The 18,083-nt window shown below is 44.5% G+C and overlaps 1 protein-coding gene and 1 pseudogene across 1 annotated transcript; both read right to left on the bottom strand.

The window, feature by feature from the left end:
• Positions 1 to 1,754: 1,754 nt before the first annotated feature.
• Positions 1,755 to 7,955, bottom strand: CDC37 (cell division cycle 37, HSP90 cochaperone). Its single transcript, XM_072602414.1, has 8 exons — positions 7,685 to 7,955; positions 5,602 to 5,883; positions 5,212 to 5,317; positions 4,244 to 4,359; positions 3,578 to 3,700; positions 3,195 to 3,377; positions 2,874 to 2,945; positions 1,755 to 2,366 (listed from the first exon to the last, which is right to left on the bottom strand). Exons 1-8 carry the CDS (start codon positions 7,784 to 7,786, stop codon positions 2,202 to 2,204), a joined length of 1,149 nt encoding a protein of 382 aa, XP_072458515.1. The 5' UTR covers positions 7,787 to 7,955; the 3' UTR covers positions 1,755 to 2,201.
• A 7,926-nt stretch (positions 7,956 to 15,881) lies between these two features.
• Positions 15,882 to 16,942, bottom strand: LOC140498181 (glyceraldehyde-3-phosphate dehydrogenase-like; annotated as a pseudogene).
• Positions 16,943 to 18,083: the final 1,141 nt, after the last annotated feature.

Here is an 18,083-nt window from a genome sequence, read left to right as displayed (position 1 = left end):
AGAGGCTAGCACTATGAACTCTTGTCCATTTAATTGCTGAGAACCATCAAGTAATAAAAGTGGGGAGACAGACTCACTCCACGTGTTCCCCAATGTCACTAACAATATCCGGAGCAAAGACCAAATCAAAGAAGACTTCTCCAAAGAGGTTCTCTACATGCTCCTTTGTGCTGCTGCTGTCACTGATTGCATCCAGCTCCAGAACATTTCAGGGTCTCATAAATAAGATCTGTAATCACTCCAATGTGTTTGGCCTAACTCCACACAGGAAAAAGTCATTATAATAAAAGGATATTATTGTTTAATGTTTTCCCTCTTATCAAATCCTGCTAAATAACCTATTAAAAAAAACCAACCACCTACAACACAGTACTGCTAACTGTACCTTATTTGGCTTGAAATATGACTATCCCGATCTCCTCTCTCAAAACACACCCCTTCCTTCCCAGCCCTATTCCTAATCCCAGGAGGTACTTGTTTTTGTTTTAAAACAATCTAATCACAATCTCCCTATACTCTCTTCAATATTTTTTGTTTGAATTCCTTGGCAATAGTTTGGTGCAGCACTACACATAGGACTTTATTCCAAAAAGACTAAATGAATTTCTTCCTCTCTTCTCTAACCTTCCTTTAGGATGACAGTCTGATACTATTATCGAGATTAACGATAGTTGTTCTGTTTCCCCACAAGCCAGATGGGACTTCTACGGAACACTTTAATCTACTCCTTAACACACAGAAACATTGCCTTTCTATATAAAGCTTTCTGGCTATCAAATCTGCATATAATTAGCTTCAGTTTAATGAATTTGGACCTCAAAGCCTTGCTTATATCTGTTGATTTGTGAACAAATTATTAAAACCTGTCATCCTATAAAAGGTTCTTTTTCCTTCATGTAAGGGCATTTTCAATTCACTTTCTCTTTTTGGCATATCATAGTCCAGCTTTTTCTTTTGTTTTTTGTTCTTATGAGGACCTACATGATTACAACTCTACTTTTTTTAATGTCAGTTACCTCCTCTTAGGTACTTGCCAATTTTTTATTTTTAATTAAAGTTCTGGATTTTGGTAAGGTTTGAGGCAAACTTTGGAATCCTTTTCTCACAAAAGCTTGTGGATTCTCTTTATCGGTCTCTTCCCCTTCCATTCCCTCCTTTGCCCAATAATACTTATTGTTCCCCAGTCTCGTCCTGAGACCACTTCTCTTCTCCCACTGGATTATTTCACTTGGGATCTCATCAGCTCCCAAGAATTCAATGATCATTTCTATGCTGATGATTCTCAAATCTACTTATCCAGCCTGACCTCCAGTCCCACATCTCTAATTTCCTACTGAACATCTTGGGCTGGATGTCTTGTAGACGTATAAAGTTCAACAAGTCCAAAACCTAATTCATCTTTCTCCATAAACCCTCCCCTTTTTAGCTTCCTTATTACCATCAAAGTTACCATTTCCTCCAGTCCCCCCCTCCCAGTCTTGATGTACTTAAGAAATTCGAAGGTGGCCACTAAAATTTCTCCTATCTTTATCCCAAATTTGTCCTCATGCCTAGGGATAGAAGGGTCACAGGAAGGCAGGTACTGGCTCATATCTATGTGTGACAAGCTAAGGGCAGAAGAAGAAAGAAGGAACCTATTTGTCCATAAAGACAGGATAACCATCTGGTTGGGTTTGATAAAAACCACCTTGAAAGGGTACAAGGGAAGCTAGGTAAATGACACTCAAAATATTATGTCAAGAAGCCAACCCTGGTCACAACTCCTCAAAATCTTTTATTTGAAGATGTTTGCCAGTTACCCTCACCTCAAAAATAGACACAACAGCACACTAATGGGTTAATAACAGTGCCCAGAGCCATGCCTACAACCCTAGTCAGCTCTAAGTCCCAACCAAGCACCTTCCCCCAAGACCCGGTACCAGCTCCCACTCCTACTGGGCACAGGGCAAGATAATGACTGATGGGGGGAAGGGGGCAGTAATGGTGGTACACAGAGCCATTTGGAAGCCCCTTCACACTCAAAGCAGATATCTGGATCAGAACTGGGACAGAGGGGGTGTTGGGAGGAATGCCAGCACTGGGGATTTGGTGTGGAAAGCGAGCAGGAGACTCGAAAGCTCACAGATTTTATATATTCTTATATTTGTTGGTTTTGTCGTCTTAAAAGAGAGTCTGGTATAAAGTTTGCAGCAGGGGCCAGATCAGACGTTGCCTTTCTCCTTTTCTTCGACCCTGCCCTTCCTGGCCTCACCCACAAGGTCTGAAGCTGGGGCTTCATCTTCTCCTTTCTCCTGCCCTCCAGCTGCCTTTGCATTGGGGACCCAGAGGCCTGAGTCGATGCAACGCTGCATGTGATACTTTGCTTCCTGGAACAAGAGGTTACTCCACCACTGATGAGCATGTTTCCTCTCCTAAAAGTTTCTCTCCACCCTGGATTTCCCAAAGCCCCAGCTATGCATGTGTAGCCCATTAGCTGAACCCACAACTCCTAGACACACATGAAGGCAGGTGCTGATGGCCAGAACACTTTGCTCCACCAGGGCTGAGATGGCAGAAGCTCCAAAGCTCCAGGCCATGCTCCAAAAGAAAGCTTCTGGTTGCTTCCTGGCTGGAGAGAGTGGGACAAGGCAAGGGCCTAGTTCTGCCAGGCTGGACTTTCCATAAAGGCTGTGGGCCCCTGTGACTCTAGTCCCTGCCAGGGTGGGAGAATGAGTCAGCTACTGACTGCCAAGGAGAAGTGGAGCCCAGGAGATAAAAAGTCTGGACAAAGGAAGGAAACTAAAAGCAGCCAAGGATCCTGCACCACACCCCAGGTGCTTAAGGAACCGGGTGTGACAATGGCCATGGCAAGGCTCCCCCTACTGGACACTCACCGCAGGGTCCATTTTGCTGATGGTGTCTTGAAGCATCTGTACGTCCTTAATGTCAAAGCATTTCTGGAGCTCCTAAGTAAGTACAGGGATGGATAAGGGGAGTTGTCCAGCATTTGGGCATTCCAAAGGACAGAAAAGGACAGCTAGACACAGGGTGTTCAATGACTAAGACAACAGCTAATCACAGGAAAAAAGGTTCAGCAAGGAAGTGGGAGAAGAGCATGAGTCCTTTTTGGGCCTGCTGGGCTCAGAGAGCCCTAGCATATTCCATCTCCCTGGGGCCCAGCAGCTCCCCAACTAGCTCCCGCTGCTAGAACATACCACAGGCAGTGCCTCATAGACCTCCACGGGGTCTAGACCCCCAGGGCCCAGTCGCTTCTTCCGCTCTTCCTCCTCATACTCCTTCATAGCTTTCTCAATCCGCACTTTGGCACGGCCTCTCACCCGCTCTTTGAAGGACTCTAGCTCATCTGTGAAGCCTTCCATGTACTGCTGGTCGGCTGTCTGTGAGGAATGAACAAGGGAAGAGAGATGAGGAACAATTCTTCTGCTGAAATAAATGGGAGCACAAGGCTCCTTTTACCTTTTGGCTGGTGTCCTGAACTAGCAGATGTTCAGTGGTTCAAGGGTGTCCGGTGATGCTCAGATTGCAGCAGATCCTGCATGTCCAGGGAATGTCCCTTCCTAGAACCCTGAAGACTCACCTTGATTTTGGTGAAGAATTGTCTGAAGCAGGCCCGGGGATCCACCTTTAAGCTCTTGGCCAGCTCCAGAATGAATTGCATAACAATTGTCTGATGAGCCACTTGCTCCATGAGGGCACATTTCTAAAGGGGAAAAAAAGCTAAACTGGTCACAAGGGTCTTTTCCCCAGGCCCAGCTCTAGCACATCCTTTGGGATAGGACCCCTGTCCTCTACTCTGTCCAGGGGCCTCATTAAACATTTACTCTGGCAATTCTGCAGAGCATTTATTGTGTAATGTTGTACACTGCAGTTATCTGTGCACATTTTACACCTCTACTAAACTGGGAGCTATACAAAGACCATGCCTTCCCCAAACCTGATCTCCTTTACCTCCACGCCTCAGACTACTGAAATGCTTGCTCTGTACCAGGGGTGGGAAAGCTGCAGCCTTAAGGCCACATGAGCCCTCTAGTTCCTCAAGTGCACTCCTTTGAATCCAAACTTCACAGAATAAGTCTCCTTAATAAAGGAATTTGTTCTGTAAAACTTGGGACTCAGTCAAAAGGCCACACCCAAAAACCTAGAAGGTCACAGGTTCCCCACCCCTGCTCTACACAGTTCTGATTTATACTTGTAGTTGTTCTAGGCCAGCCAGGTGAAGGCTCCTCTTCCTGGATGTCCTTACCTCTTCCACTTCTAGGTCAATGCACCAGATGACCAGGTAGTTGGCAGTTTCCTCGCAGACCAGGTGTGGGTTTTCAGATAGGTACTTCTGGCTGTCATCCCAGCGCCGAAGCATGCCTGTCAGAATACATGGCACTGACAGGGTCTTCGATGCACTAAGCCCATACGTTCACATCTCTCTCCACTAAAACATTCTTTTTCACTCATTCATTCTCTCCCACATGCCAGGAGACACAGCAAACACTTCAGAGAAACTCACAACCTATGCTCACATTTCAAGCCAGGCACTATCTCAAAGACATTAATTTTATTTCACTTTGTATAAATCTGTTTCTTTTTCTTTTGTCTAATGAGCTCAGAATCTCCATAAAGCTAGAAGTTATATCTTTTACTTTTCATTATCCTCCATAGCAGATCACAGTAGCATCATGGGCAAGGAGAGATAGGATGCATGTAAGTGGTTGATTTGAGTAACTGGAGGGACTGGCAGTATTCAGAATACCAATTCTACTTCAGGGTCAATTTGGGGACAGACTGAACATCTCTTTCCTTTTGAATCCATGACATTAACACACTGGGAGAGGTAGAAAAAGGAAGGAAAGCCACTCAGGGACCCCAATATCCCTTGTCTTTGCCCTCAAGTTGAGATCAGGAAGCCAGAAAAATGAATGTTAGTGCTGAACAGGCCTTTAGAGATCATCTAGTGCAATCCTCTTTTTCACAGGTGAAGGAACCGAGGCTGAAAACATTTTATAGTCTACAGTGCTTTGGTCTGACTATAACTTCAAGGCTATGGTTCCTGGGAACCTTGTGCCTTCATCAAGTCTTCCCACCCAGATGGAAATTCTCCAGCAATGGGCACTCTCCCAGCTGAGGAAATGAGCCCCACGAATGGTTCAAGTGCAGATGCTGCTATGGCAGAATCCCAGGTGGGAGAGCCCAGTGCGCACTGAGGGAGTCAGGCCTTACCAAAGTGCTTAATCTGCTTCTCATGCTTCTCTACAAAGGTCTTGTGCTTCTGTTCTTTCTGCTCCTCAGAATCTTCCTCCTTGTCTGGCTTAATATTGAACACACTCTGTGATGGGAAAGTGAGGGAGAGAAACCAGTAAACCAAACCTTCCCTATGCTAAGGCTCAGCCCCTCTACCTGGCTCCCCTCCTTGCATGAGAAGGAAGATGGAGGAGTTGGTCTATTCATTCAGGCTTAGAGAAAAGAGGCAGGCTTATTCACAGGGAAACTGGTTAAAAGATAACTGGATGCTGCTTTCCTCAAGGAAGCCCCAGATCCTGAACCCTTGCTCAGCATGTCCCCCTCCCCATAGGACACCTCTGCTACACACACATCTGGTCCCCAGCTCACTTTGCTGAAGCCATCCTTGCTCAGCGTGTCTACATTCCACGGCATGTTTTTCTCCTTCTTGCGCAGTTCATCAAGCTTTTGCTCCCAGCTCTTTTCCTCCTTCCGCAGCTGCTGGGCCTCTGCCTGGAGTCGCTGTACCTCTGCTTGGCCGCCTTTGGGCTCAGCCACCTCCAGCTCCTTCAGTTTCCGCTGACATTCGGCCACTTTCCGCTTACACTCCCTGCATCCTTTATCTAGCTCCTCCTTCTCCTTCTGAAATTGCTCCATGCGTTCCACTCGTGCCTGCAGAGAGCAGTGACCACCTTAGGAGAAAGCAGGATACACAGAAAGACCCAGGGGAGGTGGAACTAGAAAGAAGGGCAGGCAGCATGGTGGCCCTGGGGTTGAAAGAGCTAATCTTAGTCCACTATCATCCAAAAATACAATTATAAAATAAAAACATTAATCATAACTCACATTCAGGTTTACCAAGCACTTCCCTCTGGATAACCCTGTGAGGTAGATGGGTAATGCAAATACTAGTGTCCCTATTTTAGAGGAGGAAACAGACAGTGGGGAGAAGTGATTTGCACAGGATCTCACAGTTAGGAAGTATCAGAACTGGGACCAAAACTAACTGTCTTGACTTCAGGTCTGGTGCTTTTTCCATTTTAACACAGGTTTTTTATTACTGGGCTCAGCCTACCTCCCAAGTCAGCCCCACCCTGTCCCTGAGTTAATTTGCTCTGTGGAAGGTTTTTTGAGATGCCTCCTCTTCTGTGGGGATCCAGAGGAACAAGTGCTTCTGGCTAGCTTGGCAGACTGCTCTTTGTCCCATGGGCCCAATCCTAACACCCACAGATGCCAAATCCTCGCCCTTGCTGAGCTAAATAAAGATATGTGAATAAACAGTTATACACGAACAGTCAGCGAAATATGTAGCTTAGACCTGGCTTCGGTGCAGAGTATCACAGTATTCAATTGGAACCACAACTGACTTGGTCAGGAGACTCAGGCCTGGATCTGGGTCTTGTAGGCCCCAGGCATCCAGGTCCAATCCAGCAAGCACTTATTAAATGCCAAGTTATGCAAACTTCTGTACCAGGCAATGAAGATTCACACAAAGACAAAATTTTTCAAAGTACCTGCCCTCCAGGGCCTTACATTGTACATTCTATTGGCCCCATACTATCATCTGAGGGGGTACAGCCAGTAATTAAGCATGAGGGCTTAAGTGGACCCTAGCAGTGGGCCTAGGAAGTTAATTCAGGGAGGGGACATCTTAGATAGGAAAAGGTATCAATCAAAGAACTAAAGACATCTGGGGGGGGGGGGGGGACCAGAAAAGCTCCCCGGATTTAGAGCTAGAAAGGCTATTTTACAAACTGAGTCCCCGCATTAAAGTGATTTAGGTCACACAGGCAGCCGACGTAAAGTCTGGGTTTCAAACCCTAGAAATTCTTGCATTGGATTTCACAGGGGAGCCAGGCTAAGGAAGTGAGTAACAGGAAAATCCCACAGGGATTCCAGCAGGAATGGAAATTTCTGGGCCAGCCTGGGAAGTGCCTGAAGACACCCTGCCACCTTCCTGAAGCCTACCCACCTACATTCCGGTGGTAGGAGATTTCGGGCCCATCCAAGCCCTTCCGGAAAGGAAAGGGAAGGGAAAGTCTGCGGTTGGGGGTCGTGGAAAAGTTCTCGCACAACAACAGGGCCCGGGTCGCTGCATCAGTTTAGGGGGGTTGGATATGGGGGAGAAGGGGGGTTCGGCCCGACATCCGTGCCAGGATCTCTTCCCCTCGCCCCGCACGCCGCCAAGCGGACTCCTATTAAATGGGCGGACCTCGGACAGGAAAGGAGGGCGGGAGCTGCGGCCGGGGGACTGGAGGGGAGGAATGCCCCCAGCTCCGCTCCAGGGGAGGCCCAGATCTCGGGTCCCGGGAGCGCGGGCAGGATGAGCAGTGCGGGAAGGGGGCCCGAGGCTCTCGGGGTAAGGGAGCCCCCGGGGGTGCAGGTAGGGGGGACAGCGGGGCAGGGTAAGAGCGAGTCCGGTTCTCGGAGCCGGAGGAGAAAGGTCCTGAAGTAGAGTCCGGCCCGGACGCACCTGGTGCCGCCAGCGGAAGAGGCTGGCCGTGTCGATGTTGGGGTGCGTCTCGTCCTCATCGTCTGACACCTCGATGTGGTCCCACACGCTGTAATCCACCATCTTGGCGCCAGACCGATCCCGCCTAGCTCGGGTTCCCTGCGGCTACGGCGCCTCCGGCCAGACCCCCTCTCGCTCCGGCCTGGCTCCGGCCCTCCCCTTCCGCTTCCGGGGGGCCGGACCCGAGCGTTCCACGGGCCCGCCCCTCCCGCCAACACATCACTTCCTTAGCAACGGGAACCGCCGTTGTCACGTTTGCGTCAGAGATCCGGCAGGCTCGCGACATAGAAGCATCCTTAAAGAGACACACACCCCAGCCGGTAGGAGCACCGCCCCGTTCCGGTCCTGAACCCGCCTCCTCGCGGCTCAAACGTTCGAGGATTGGGCTGCAGGCTCTGGGGGTGGGGCCTAGGTCAGCCGAAGGGAACGGAGCGCGAGCAGAGAGCGGCCACCTCCCCCTCCCCCTCTCCGCCGAGGTGCGTAGAGCACCCTGGGAACCTGGAGGGTGAGAGCTCCGGCGCATGGCCAGAGAGGAGGGTGCAGCTAGAGGTCCTAGCCGGGAGTCGTGGGCCCCATCCCCCATCCCCGTTTTACCGAAGAGGGAACGGTAGCCCAGGGGCGGGAGAGGACTTGCCCACGGATACACACCGCCCGGGAGCGGGGAGTCCCCTCCCAGTGCGGGACTCTGTCCTGATTCCGTGCCAGAGCCCCGACCGGAGCGCTTCGCGTGGAGTGGGAGCACCCCCCAAACCTTGCGAAAACGGGCCTGGTTTTCATGCCACCTCTGATACCACCTTGCGCTCCCTGGGGAAGCCAGAACGTCTCCAAGCCTCGGTGTACTCACCTGTAAGATGGCTGTAATAAGAATAATCCCCGTGGCACCTACCTCACGGTGTGGGGAGGCTCCCATGAGAAAACAGATGTAAAACTGCAGCCCTTAAAACTCTCCAGACAAGGCGGGAGTCTCGTAGGGTCTAGTCCAGATTCCTCTTCCACCTAGCAGACTAGCTGTTTCTTCTCAGGGCTGTGGGGGCAGAGCCCCGAACCCCTGGGCACGGCTTTCCAATTCTGTCACCAGCGATTATCGGTTGGAATCAGTCGGCCAGACCACCTCAGGTTTTAGAAACCATTACGTCCTGTGGTCGTGTCCCTGGCAGGAAAGTGGACAAGGGTGAAAAGCTCCCCCAGATCCCACGACTCCATCCAGTGCTCTTACAAGCAAGAAGTTGGGGCGCAATTGGGGTTCACTTTGCCCCAGGTAGACTGACCTGCAATCCTGCTGGAGGACCTTTGGGCAACAAAGATATGGCAGCAGTTTTGGAGGACTTTGGGGGAGAGCTCCAGGGAACCTTCTTACTGACTGCTTTTAATCTCCCAGCCATGGGGCTTTTGTCTGATTTTAACTGCCTGAGATTTTAATTGCCTTCAGAACTGCTGAAGGTATACTGTTGAAGGTATGGGAATATGTTTTTAACAAAAGAACCCTTTGTTTGAACCTTCAGAAGGGCTCTGAGTGATCCCTTACCCCAGATGCTGAACCACAACTGAGATAAGTGGTATAACTGGTTAAAAAAAACTCTCCAAAATTCCACAACACACTATGCTACCAGTGCATACAGAAATATAATGGTTGAGATAACCCAAAGTTAATGGGAGATACAGTTCTAGAAAGGAGCCAGTGATCAAGTCCATGGTCTCAAATGTTTATACTAACAAAAGGAACTGGAAGGTCCAACACGAAGAAGTAAATTTGACTTCATAGGTAACTGAGAATTGTTGGGGTGAAATACGTAACCAGACTGCTCTGGATGGACCTTATTCAAAAAAATCCAGGAACCAGAACAGGGAAATGATCACAAGTATTTGGGTGAAGGTCAATGGAGAGAGAAATAGAAGTGATTTTCTCATTGACATGTGCTATAAACTACCAGGACAGAAAAAGGAAATAAATGAGGAATTTGGGAAACAGATCACAAGTCTGACACAAAAGCAAAATGTAATAATGTTGAGGGACTCCAATTATCCAGGGACTCTTAGGGATTGTCTCAATTTTGTATTTGTATCCCCAGTGCTCAGCATATAGTAAATTAAATAGATTTATTTAATTTTATTTAATTTAATAAATAAATTAATACTTTTCAAACATTCATTTCATTCAACTACTGGAGCATTCTCTCTCTCTCTCTCTCTCTCTCTCTCTCTCTCTCTCTCTCTCTCTCTCCCTCTCTCTCTCTCTCTCTCTCTCTCTCTCTCCCTCTCTCTCTCTCCCTCCCTCTCTCTCTCTCTCTCTCTCTGTCTCTCTCTGTCTCTCTCTGTCTCTCTGTCTCTCTCTGTCTCTCTCTCTCTCTCTCTCTCTCTCTCACTCTCCTCCACCCTGATCCCCAGACAAAAAGTAGAGCAGCTAATAATATCTTGACTTACCTTAGTGATTATTTGATACTTCAAGAAAGGGAGGAACCAACAAGGGAAAATGCTGTTCTAGATCTAATTCTTACTAACAGGGAGAAATTAGTTGCTTGGATAGAAATGATGGCAACTCTGTGGTGGAGGGACCATGACCGTCACAGGATTTGTGATAGAAGAGAAGGAATTTAGACATAGTCAATATACATTATAGATTTTGGAAAAGCAGTTCACAAATGTTTTAGAGAAAATGGGATGTTGCAATCTAGGGGTGCCCAAAACCCCAAAATGTAAGGATAAAAGGCTTGGGTCTATCTCAAAATAACTTGACCCCTCAAGCCTTCTTTCAGACATAGAAAATGACTGTTGCTAATAGAAGGGACTGAGATTTTAAGAATATGAACAATTTAATGGGAGCAAGATGGACACTTTTATACAGAAAGACTGGGAAGATCTGGAGGGGATGAAGGAGTGGCTGGTAGCAGGAGGAGGGGCCAGATGCAGACACTGAGGGCCACAAGGAAAGGGCAGTTAAAAGGATTATTGACTGGCATGGGCCAGGTGCCTCAGTAGGAATGCCACAGATTTGGGGTCAGGGGCTTTGGGGTCCGGGTCCCAAAGACATGGTCTTTTCCTTTTGGTGGTCCGGTATGAATCCCATTCCCCATCAGGTGGGATATCATGAATTTAAATGCTGAAGAGAAGTTAGCTCAGGAGGGATAGGAAATGCTTAAGAATGAAATTTTAAAGACATAAACCAAAAGAATTCCAATGAGGAGAAAAAATGATGTTTGTCTTTAGAGCCAGGTGTGGATGGACAGAGAGATCACCAACCTAGTTAGGTATCTTAAAGAAATGTACAAAAGATGGAAATTAAGCCAAGTAAAAGTGTGATCAGGAAGGCAAAAACTCAGAATGAACTGAAGAAAGCTGAAGACAATGAAAAAGTGTGGATTAAAAAAAAACAACAGACCTATTTGTTGTTGTTTTTCATTCATGTCCGACCCTTCATAACATTTTTTTTTTCGGTCAGAGATACTGGAGTGGTTTGCCATTTCCTTGTCCAGCTTATTTTACAGATGAGGAAACTGAAGCAAGTAGGGTTAATGACTTGCCCTGGGTCACCCAGCCCCTAAGAGTCTGAGGTCAGATTAGAATTCATGAAGATGAGTCTTCCAGACTCCAGGTCTACCCACTATATATGTGTGTATGTACATATATACACATACATACATATACACATATATTATATATACATGCATATGGAAAAAAAGGAAGACATAAAAAAAGCTAGCAACTTTGCTCCACATTGGGTGAGAACTGCTTGATTCCTATTTTGCTTTTGTTTTCAGGAAAAATGACCTTTGACTTGGGAATGAAAGGACAAAAATGACCAAGAGGGAGTTGATACCTAAAATAAATAAGGATTTAGAAAGAGAGGACCTAGTTGCCTTTAATGAACTCAAGTCAGTTGGTCCAGATAAATGACACTTTGGTTCTTGAAAGAAGTGGAAATTATGACTGCTGAACTACTGTTGGTAATCTTTGAAAGAGTGTGGTACCAGGAGAAGGATCACAAGATTGGACAAAGGCAAATATTGTCCATATGTGTGTATATATGTATATATATATGTATGTATGTGTACATGCATACACACATATATAAGTATATATGTAAAGATAACAGAGTTTGTAAACTGTAGACCAATGATTTTGACTCATATGTGGGAAAATTCCAGAATGAATATTTTTCCAGAATTCTGTACATTTTTAAATTAAATTTTATTTTTTTTAGTTAGCAAAAATCTACCTCCTCACTTTCATACCACCCTCTAGTTGAGAAAGAGAAAGAAGAAAAAGCTCTGTTATAAACATGTATAGTCAAATTATACAAATTCCCACAATGGCTATATGTATATGTATATATAATTCTGCATTCTTAATCCAATACCTTTTTATCAAGAGTTGAGTATCATGTTTCATTATGAGTCCTCTGGAATCATGGTTGGTCATTACACTAGTCAGATTCTTTAATTCTTTCAAAGATGTTAGTCTTTATAATATCTTTGTCACTGCATATATAAATTGTTCTCCTGAGTCTGTGCACTTCACTCTGCATGAGTTCATACAGTTCTTCTCAGGTTTGACTGAAACCATCCCTTTCATAATTTCTTACAGCACAATAATATTCCACACTAGTTATATACCATAATTTGTTCAGGTATTCCCCAGTGAATGGACACCTCTTAGTTTCTAATTCTTTGTCACCACAAAAGAGCTGTGAATATTTTTGTACCTCTTTAGTTAAAATTTGTTTTGCTTAGAGTTAATCCCTCCTCTAATCTATCCTCCATCCTGTCCCTGCTTCTAACATCTCCCCTTTCTCTCCAGTTTCCCTGTTAAATAAAATGTGATTGTGTCTTTTTCCTTCCTTTGCCAGTTTAGGTGAGAGTGACATTAAAGTATTAGCTATTTCTTCCACCCCTTCATCTTTGTATAGACTTCTACTTACCCCTATTATGTGAAATAATTTCCCCTAATCTTCTTTTCCCTTTTCCCTCTACTATATTCCTCTTTTCCTCTTTCCATTATTTTTTTAAGGTCAGCAAGACATGACATAACAAGTCTCAGGTGCTCTGTCTAATTAGACTCCTGACATATGTATCATCTCCCATAATAGAAAGTGTATTCTTGTTTAGTCCTTTGTGGTTGTTCAGTCATGTTTGCTTATTTACCTCTTGACTCCGATGTTTGAATTTCAAAGTTTTTATGTAGCTATGGTCTTTTCATGAAGAATGCATGGAAATCTTCTAGTTCATTTAAGATCCATTTTTCCCTTGTAGCATGAATACTGCTTTGTTGGATAAGTTATTTTTAGCTATAATACTTTGCCTTTTATAATATTGTATTCCAAGCTCTCTTCTCCTTTATAGTGGTGGCTGCTAAATTCTGTATGATCCTCACTGTGTCTCCTTGGTCTTTCTGGCTGCTTGTGGTGTTTTTTTTTTCTTAGAATTGAAAGCTCTGGGTTTTAACTATGATGTTCTTGGAAGTTTTCACTTTGGGGTTTCTTTTAGGGAGTAACCAGTAGATTATATTCCTACTTTACCCTCAGGTTCTAAGAGATCTAGATAATTTTCTTTTAAGATTTCTTGGAATATGATATCTATGCTCTTTTCTGGTCATGACTTTTAGGTAGTTAGTCTAGCATTTCTTAAATTATGAATCCTTGATCTGTTTTCCAATCTGTTATTTTTTTCTGTGAGATGTTTTGCATTTTCTTTTTTTTTCAGTCTTTTGGATTTTGTTTTAATATTTCATTTTTTCTCTTGGAATCATTAGCTTCTATTGGGTCCATTCTAATTTTTAGAGAGTTTGCTGTTATAAAAGCAACCAAAATGGGATTTTTGGTATTTTCTTTTTGGAGTTCAGTTTCCTAGGCTCAGGCTTATTGAAAACATTGGTTCCCCAATTGAAAAATGGTCAAAAGATATGAACAGGCAGTTTTCAGAGGAAAAAATTAAAGATATCTATAATCATATGAAAAAATGCTCTAAATCACTTTTGATTAGAGATGCAAATCAAAACAACTCTGAGGTACCACATCACACCTATTAGATTGGCTAACATGATAAAATGGCAAGATGATAAATGTTGGAGAAGATGTGGGAGAGTTGGAACACTAATTCATTGTTGGTGGAGCTGTAAGCTCATCCAATCATTCTGGAGAGCAATTTGGAACTATGCCCAAAGGGTTACAAAAATGTGCATACTCTTTGATCCAGCAATATCACTTCTAGGACTATATCCCCAAGAGATCATAAAAATGGGAAAGGGTCCCACATGTACAAAAATATTTATAGCAGCTCTCTTTGTGGTGGCCAAAAACTGGAAATCAAAGGGATGCCCATCAATTGGGGAATGGCTGAATAAATTATGGTATATGAATGTAATGTAATACTATTGTGCTATAAGAAATGATGAACAGGAAGACTTCAGAGAGGCCTGGAAAGACTTATATGATCTGATGCTGAGTGAAAGGAGGAGAACCAGGAGAACTTTGTGCACAGCAACGATCACAGTGTGTGAGAGTTTTTTCTGGTAGACTTGGAACTTCATAGCACTGCAAGGACTTAAAAAAAAATGCCCGATGGCCTTCTAAGGCAAAATGCCTTCCACATCCAGAGAGAGAACTATTCAATCACAGAATGTAGCAGATCATTTTGTGTGTGTGTGTGTGTATTATGTTTTGGTTTGTTATATGATTTCTCTCATTCATTTTAGTTCTTCTGCACAGCCTGACTATAGTGAAAATGTATTTAATAGGAATGTATGTGTAGATCCTATATAAAATTGTATGCCGTCTCAGGGAGGGAGGGGGGAAGTGGGGGGTAAGTAGAGGAAAAAAAATCGAAGTTATATGGTAGTGATTGTAGAACACTAAAAATAAATTTTATATATATGTCTGTGTGTGTGTATGTGTGTGTGTATATATATATATATATATATACATACATACATACATATATATATATATATATATAAAAGAAAACATTGGAAGTATTGATCTCCTTTGAACCCTGATAATTCACAGCTGTCCTAAGTTGTGTAGGTTTGTGCCTACTGACTCTGAGCCAATCAGGAGCTGAGTCTTTGTTAACTATACTGAGAGGATGGTATTTTACTTTGGGGGGGGTTCACATATGAGAAGGCCCTTGTGATTCCCTGGTTGAGACCGCCCCCCACCCCAACTGCTCAGAAGTAAAGGCTCTCTTGATCCAGGGATGTGTGTAAAGTGTGTAGCAATATTGCTTTGATTCAGGCAGTAGAGCCCTGTCTGTTGGTCTTTATTTCTCTGCTTGTATTTTCTCTGAAGTTCAGGGTGCTGACTTTTCCCCTGACCTAGTGAATGTAATTGAAGAAGACAGTTGACCCCCTCAAACAGCTATCTTTCCTAGTAAAGCAGATCTAAGAACCTGTGCTAGCAGGGGTGCTTGTTGTTACAGTTAGTTGGGCAAGGTTTTGTTTCTCTTATTCCAAGCTATTAATTCCCTTTCCAGTTCTTTCTTCCATAGCCTTTGTTTCTTTTCCATTTTTTCCCTCTAACATTCTCACTTTTTTTTTAATAAAAAAACAAAACAAAACATTTTACCTCTTTAAAAAAACAAAACTCTTATGTTATCGCTTTTAGAAATTCCAGTTGAGCTTGTACCCAAGCTGAGTTTTTCCTCTGAGGCTTTGCTTGTTGGTGTGGTGGAATCATTCTCTTCTCAATTTGTATCTTGAACATCTCTATTTGTCATAACTTTTTATAGTGGGATGTTTTGTTTGTTTGCTAACTCTTGATTTCAGACTTTATGTTAAGGCTAGGCTCTGTGCACTTCTGGAAGGAATCTCTAGGTTGGTCCTGATGTTGCTTTCTCAGAATTATTGAATTGTGGTAGCTTTGGATCCCAGGCTTTTATTGTTCCCAAAATGGTCCGATCCATAGTAAAGTGTGACTGTTGTCTCCTTACCTTAGTTCTGCAAATTCCTGACCTGGGTTTGAATCTGAGCAACAGAACTAAGGTCTGGTGCATCTTTTTAAGAGATTTTTTTTTTTTTGCACTGAATGTGTTGACTTTATTGGTGGTACACAATATAGGACTCTAGGCTTCTCCCCCCCTACTACAAGGGTGTTTTGGGACAAGGATGTGAATGGGACATGGTATCCCCAGTACAGGAACATAAGTTAGGAATGTAGGCACCCCAGTAGTGGAACTCCTTTTTTGACTGGGGATGAAGATCCATAGCTTTCCACTTTACTCCTTGGAGGCCATGTAGACCATGAGGTCCACTACACAGTTGCTGTAACCATACTCATTGTCATGCCAAGAAATGAGCTTGACAAAGTGGTCATTGAGGGCAATATCAGTGCCAGCATCAAAGGTGGAAGAGTGGGTGTTGCTGTTAAAGTCACAGGATACAACCTGGTCCTCTGTGTAGCCCAAGATGCCCTTCAAGGGTCCCTCTGATGCTTGCTTCACCACTTTCTTGATATCATCATATTTGGCAGGTTTCTTCAGGTGGCAGGTCAGATCCACAACAGATATGTTGGGAGTAGGAACACAGAAGGCCATGCCTGTGAGCTACCCATTCAGCTCATGTATGGCCTTACCTACAGCCTTAGCAGCACCAGTGGAAGCAGGGATGATGTTTTGGGCAGCACCATGCCCATCACGCCACAGCTTTCCAGAGGGGCCATCTACTGTCTTCTGGGTAGCAGTAATGGCATGGACTGTAGTCATGAGTCCTTCCACAATGCCAAAGTTGTCATGAACGACCTTGGCCAAGGGGGCCAAGCAGTTGGTAGTGCAGGAAGCATTACTGACAATCTTAAGGGAATTATCATATTTATCATGGTTCACTCCCATCACGAACATTGGGGCATCAGCAGAAGGGGCAAAGATGATGACCCTCTTGGCTCTACCCTTCAAGTGAGCCCCACTTTTCCATGGTGGTAAAGACTCCAGTGGACTCTACAACATACTCGGCTCCAGCATCTCCCCATTTGATATTGGTGGGATCCCTCTCCTGGAAGATGGTAATGGCTTTTCCATTGATCACCAGCTTCTCATTCTCAGCCTTGACAGTGCCCTTGAACTTGCCATGGGTGGAGTCATATTGAAACATATAAACCATGTAGTTGAGGTCAATGAAAGGGTCATTGATGGCCACAATGTCTACTCCACCTGAGGTGAATGCAGCCCTGGTCACCAGGCCCCCAATACAGCCAAATCTGTTGACTCTGACCTTCACCATCTTATTTCTGGGATGCAACTGAAATAGCAGATCCTGGCACCGAGCTTGGGAGTGCCAGGCCTAGAGGCCTGAGGGCTACCCGAGTCTTACCTTACCTATCACAGGTCTTCGGCTGGCCAAACCGGATAAACGTATGAGAGAAGAGACTTTCCAGAGTCGAACGAGGGTTAGGCTTTATTCAGGGTCTTGGTTACATGTGCAGGGGGAACTCTTCCTTAGGAGAGAGGGAAATCTCCCAAGGAGGCAAAGATCTTACAGTAAGAGAATGAAAGCAGAAGTGGAAGTGGGGAGAGAGGGGAGAGGGAAGAGCGAAGAGAGGAGAGGGCCCCTCAGCGCTAAGAGTGCCTTCAGGCTTTCCTGACCCTACTTAAGTTCTCCTGCCGCATAGTTTGCACCTGAATACCGTGCCTGTTAGACAACAATAGGTGTGCTCAGATCCGGGCCAATCTCGAGGGCGGGGATGCTCTCTCCCAGCTTTTCCCACAGGAAGAGGCAGAAATGCACAAGATAGCTCGGTCTCACACCTCAATTCCCTGCTGTTCCCTGGGGGGCCTCATGAGAACTCTAAGGTTTAGAAGTTCTCACCTTTACCCGCCTGAGACTGTCCACATGGAACTGAGCTTACACCCCCAACAGGGAGAAAAGCCAAAAGCCTAAAAGATCTTTTTGGAGGAGTTGGAAGGGGAGAGTGCTTACTCTATCTATTCCTCCTATTCTGCCTTCTTTTTTAGAATATATTCTTAAAGACATAATGAACACCTAAAAAGGAAAATAATACCTATATTAATACCTACAAAAATCCAACATGGTTTCATCAAGAACAGGTTGATACCAGACTATGCTCATTTCTATTTTTAATAGGATTAGTACATTTGTAAATGAAGGGAGTGAAATGGGTCTAGTTTGCTTCTATTTTAATAGAGCTTTTGCTAAAGTATCCTATTCTATTCTTGTGGAGAAGATGGAGAGAAATGAAATAGATGAGTGGTTCTCAAACTTTTTTATCTTAGGAACCCCTTTCACTCTTAAAAATTATTGGGGACCCCAAAGAGGTTTTATTATGTGCTTACTTATACCAATATTTGTCATATTGGCGATTAAAACTGATAAAATTTAAAAGTATTTATTAATGTATTTAAAAACAACAATAAATCTT

This window comes from Notamacropus eugenii, chromosome 4, assembly GCF_028372415.1.
Source record: "Notamacropus eugenii isolate mMacEug1 chromosome 4, mMacEug1.pri_v2, whole genome shotgun sequence".
Lineage (NCBI taxonomy): Eukaryota > Metazoa > Chordata > Mammalia > Diprotodontia > Macropodidae > Notamacropus > Notamacropus eugenii.
This window is presented reverse-complemented; position numbering and strand designations above follow the sequence as displayed.